Raw genomic sequence first — 4,532 nt, forward strand, 5'->3', positions numbered from 1 at the left:
CCTCACATCAAGGGTCATGGCCTAAGTCAGCAGTGAGTACCCTGTCTAGAGTTCTTCACTCCAGTGATTCATTGGCCACTGAGTGTGTCGCCCTCGTTGTGTGCAGTAACGGAGTGAACAGCCACAGAAGTAAGTAAGCAGGTAACATGTTCTCAACAGAATAGAGAACTAGTGAGGATAGTGGGGTTTCTGATCATACAAATTCTGTGTGTTTTCTTTCATGAGTAACTGGGGATTTCTGAGGTAAAAACAGACAAAACACGATAATATATCAGAAGGGCACCAAATACAAATACAAAGGTTTCTTTATTTGTGACCATTTATTTACAATCTCCACTCAAGGATAATGACACATATGTATAGAAGATTTCCATCCAGAAAATTAGATTCATTTTTGTGATGCTATAAACCCAAATCTCTGAAAGTCCCAACACCTCTCAGAGTCTACATTTCTCCTTGCAATCCTGCATCTCCACTGTATCATCTTTCCTTTTCCCATTCATACTGAGCTGATGTCTGAAACCATGGATCAGTTTTCCTTTTATGATGCATCTATTCCCCACATTTTAGTTTCCAAGTGCCCAGAAGAAAGCTTTGGCAGGTGCATCCAACTAGGCAGACATGTAACAGTGGCACAGAAAGGGATCCTCAGGATAGAATGTCTTATTGCCCCAGCGAGGACATGGGCTGGAGCTAAGCCAGATGGCCCTTGGATGTCCTAAATCCTGAATAATCTTAATGAGTTTATCCCAAAGCTGGGCCAGTTGGCCCAGGTGGAGGACTCCATGAGGGCTGTAACTCTCTTGAGGGGCAGGGTAAAACTCATCACTTAAGTTGATCAGCCCAGTGGTGTGACTCAGCAGCTTCTCCATGATGGCCATAGAGAGGACATTCCCACACAGACTGAAGGTCCTGAGCTGGGAACAGCAGCTCAGAACAGGCAGGATGGACTCAAGTTGGGACTCTGTGATTCCGCACTGCTCTAAGTTCAGTTCCTGGAGGGTGGCTGCAACTTGCTCCAGAAGAATGTGGAGGATCTCAGGACTAAAGTCAGTCATGGTGACCCCACTCAGATCTAGGCCTTTGAGCTGACGGATGTTCGGGCACTGGGACAGATGGGTCAGGTCTGATTCTGTAAGCCGGCAGTTAGTTATTGCCAGGTGGTCCAAGGGGGTCATCAGGCATCTGGGGAGAAAAAAAGTGATTAAGTCTTAGAAACCCGGGGGGCAGCTGTTTTGGGCAAGTGATTGGCCCAAAGACAAGGTCCTACTAACTGTCTCCTGAAGGTTAGTACTCAGAATGATGAGTCTCCTTTTTAACCTGACATTTCATCTCTACATCACCTGCAAACCACCTGTGGTTTGTATGTTCTCTGGTCATACTCCACTACTATCATCTCAGAATCATGCGTTTCTTAAATATTAACTACTTATCTGGAAAAAGCAACATTTAGGGACTTGTAATTTGAGACAAGTTCACTGTGTTCAGAAACTTAGAGTACAAAGTTCTTTCTGTCTCTGTCTCTCTCTGTCCCTCACATTCTTTTCCTCTTTTTCCCTGGCCATATCACATATGCAGCTCGTGCAATCTTACTTTTCCCACCAGGGAAAACAGGGCTGGACATTCAGCCCTGAAAGAGCAGAATTCTAACCACTGGACTGGCAGGTAATTTCCCAGACCATCTCTTTAAAATTGCTCTGATTAAAGGTGGTTTCCCTTCTTTGATCTCCTTTCACTTACCTATTTTTGTAGGTCATGTTACATAGATTTCCCTTCTTAAGAATGTACCCTCACTGGATCCAAGCCACACCATACATAGCTTTCTAGTACTGTGTCTGTGTTTGTTTTTCTACCTTGATTTCAGTGGTGAAGTGATACCACAGCTCAGGAGAGAGCAGCTAGGGACCCTGTGTGCTTCACATGCCAGTGATGTGTTCGCTGTTTCCAGCCAGTGTTCCACACTCACCTGAGCATCTGGTCCAGGCAGCCTTCAAGGAAGGAGGGAGAGTCTAGATAGAGATCCTGGAGATGGTGCAGCTTGGGAAACTGAGAGGTAAATTGGACAACTTGCTGCTCCTGCTGCTCAAGGGAAGACATGTGAATGCGGGAGACATGGAGTCTCTGCATGTTGCTCATCTGACCCAGGAGAGGAGCAAACTTGGCCAGGGTGGACAGATGCCAAATCCAATTCACTTGCAACTCCTGGATACAGTCCAGCTGCACCATATTCAGGACCTTCATGACATTTTCCACGGGCATTGCAAAGATGGTCAGCTTCTTACAGCAGAGGTGTATGGAAGCTTTTCTCTGCTCCATCCACCTGAGGAGGTAGGTGAGGAAGTTATCCAATGTCCTTTTTTTCAGGCAAAGCTCTATGTATACCTTCAGGGGAGCCAAGGGCTGGTGGGTCCTTGAGCTCTGCTCAGCCACTGGTGCCATTCCTAAGCTTGAGAACCCATGGGTGCTGGCTCCAGACCATATCCTCCAGAAGCTCTGGCCAGTATTCTGCAAATCTAGCACCTGCAGTTTGCACCTCCTATAAGGACAGAGATTAACAGGGATGTATTAAAAATCCACACAGAATGCAACCACAGTCTCAGAATTTGACAACTGACTGCCCACCCATGCTTTTATTTCACATATCTCATCACCTGCTGCCTTGCCCTCTTCTGCCTCTTTCCTCCAACTCCCTTTCTCCTCTTCTCCTTTCTAGTTCCCCACTTCTAGTGGGATTAAGCATCATAGGAAGGAGATGGGGCATGTTCTTTCAATCCCGCTTTCATTGTAGGCACATTTACACATCAGTAAAGTATTTCCCACAGTGAGCCAATGCCTCTGAGCTTCTTCACTGCCATCCTCAGAACCCCCTGGCCCATCCATTGGCCATCCACTTAGCCCACCCCAGATGTCTCTTCCAGGATGCCCAGAACCCTATCAAGCTACCTGGGTCCGACTCACCTGGAACGAACATTCTGGGCAAGTAGGACATCAAGTGCTTCCAGCACTGCTTGTAGGGGCCCCACATGAGGCAGGTCAATGAGGCCCCCCAGAGGCAGGCAGACAAAGGGCCAGGCTTGCACCATGGCCTTTAGGGTCTTGATGTGTCTCCCATGGAAGGCGTCCATGAAGAGGGGTGGGAAGAGCTCTGTGGGCAGAAACTCCAGAGCAGAACAGACCAAGGCATCTTCCCTGAGCAGGTGCATTCCAGCCAGGTCCAAGAGTCTGGGTGGGGTCAGGACACTCATCCTGACTCTGCTTCAAAAGGAATCCTGTGGAAACTGCTAAGGAACAAAGCATCCATGTCAAGCCAAAGAGGAACACATCTAAGACCATCTCCCAACCCTTCAGAGCAATCTACTCAGGACTGAGGTCTCAGCTCTGGCAGGGGTGGGAGTGCCTTAATTAGACCATACGACATTCAGGCCTCAACGGGCACCAAGTTATAACTCTTTCTCTTTTCAATTCAGAACAAGCTTCTCACAAGACCATTGAGGAGGAAAGGCAACCACTAGCTATTTCAATTCAATCCAGTGCTTTGTTTAATTCATGTCCCAGCTAGAAGTGTGAAGCCAGGAGCCTGAAAACTCACTCCAGTCTTTATGAGTGGAATATGTCAGACTATCACTTGTAGCCCTAAGTCTATGGGAAGAGGAAGGTCATGTGGACCCAGACAGCCTCCATCCTCAGTTACCTATAACACAAATGCCATTTGTATAAAAAATATGTATTTGAAATTTCATGAAACAAAACTCCAAACAGATACTTTAAATATCTGCTGGGTAAAGACATTAAAAAATGATACCAGCTAATGCACTAATCAAAATGTTTTGAGATTCAGGCAAAAAACTACACTGAGAGGCAAAACTAAAACCTGAAATGGGTTCATCAGAAAGAAATGATTTTTTGAAAACTCTCCCTGCCATCCAGAACTACAAGTCACTTTTCAAGATTAGCTAACCATGGGGAAGGAATGGTTATTCTTAAATGACGAAAGTAACTTACCGGTCTGACGTGGCTGGAAGGGTGCTCAGACCTCAGACGCTGTGAAGAACTCAGCTCGTGTCACCAGAGCAGGAAGATTCTGCATCTCTTCTCCAGGGCGTCAGAGTTTTATACACCTTTCTCGTCCCATAATCCCTCTGTCCCACTGCTAATCCAATCAGAAGGGGACATCTGATTTAACTATAGAAGACCTATTGGATTGATCCTGATTGGATTATCATATTTCTTTAGAGTAGTTGATTGAAATATATACACAGTCAGGAAACAAAAAGAATGATGGTGTGGCTGGGTGATCCAGGACCTATTCACAGATTCACTTCCCTGATACTGACTGAATTCTACCAATATGGACAGTTATATTCTTGAGGGTCAGACAGGAAAGGGATTATTGGTTCCCGCCACTGGACAAGAAAAAAAGTTGACACAATCATTGTTGGGGGAACTTTGGTCAAATCAACATTAGCAATATGTCCATGATTAAAACAGTCTCATGAAAACAGTGGTGTGTTATGAAAGAAAACAAAATATAC

General features: G+C 45.7%; 1 protein-coding gene across 1 annotated transcript; it reads right to left on the reverse strand.

The window, feature by feature from the left end:
* Positions 1–611: 611 nt before the first annotated feature.
* On the reverse strand, positions 612–3,245 carry LOC133068867 (PRAME family member 8-like). Its single transcript, XM_061159798.1, has 3 exons — positions 2,959–3,245; positions 1,967–2,536; positions 612–1,185 (listed from the first exon to the last, which is right to left on the reverse strand). The coding sequence occupies exons 1-3, from the start codon at positions 3,243–3,245 to the stop codon at positions 612–614; spliced, it is 1,431 nt and encodes a 476-aa protein (XP_061015781.1).
* Positions 3,246–4,532: the final 1,287 nt, after the last annotated feature.

This window comes from Dama dama, chromosome 14 (assembly GCF_033118175.1).
Source record: "Dama dama isolate Ldn47 chromosome 14, ASM3311817v1, whole genome shotgun sequence".
Taxonomy (NCBI): Eukaryota; Metazoa; Chordata; class Mammalia; order Artiodactyla; family Cervidae; genus Dama; species Dama dama.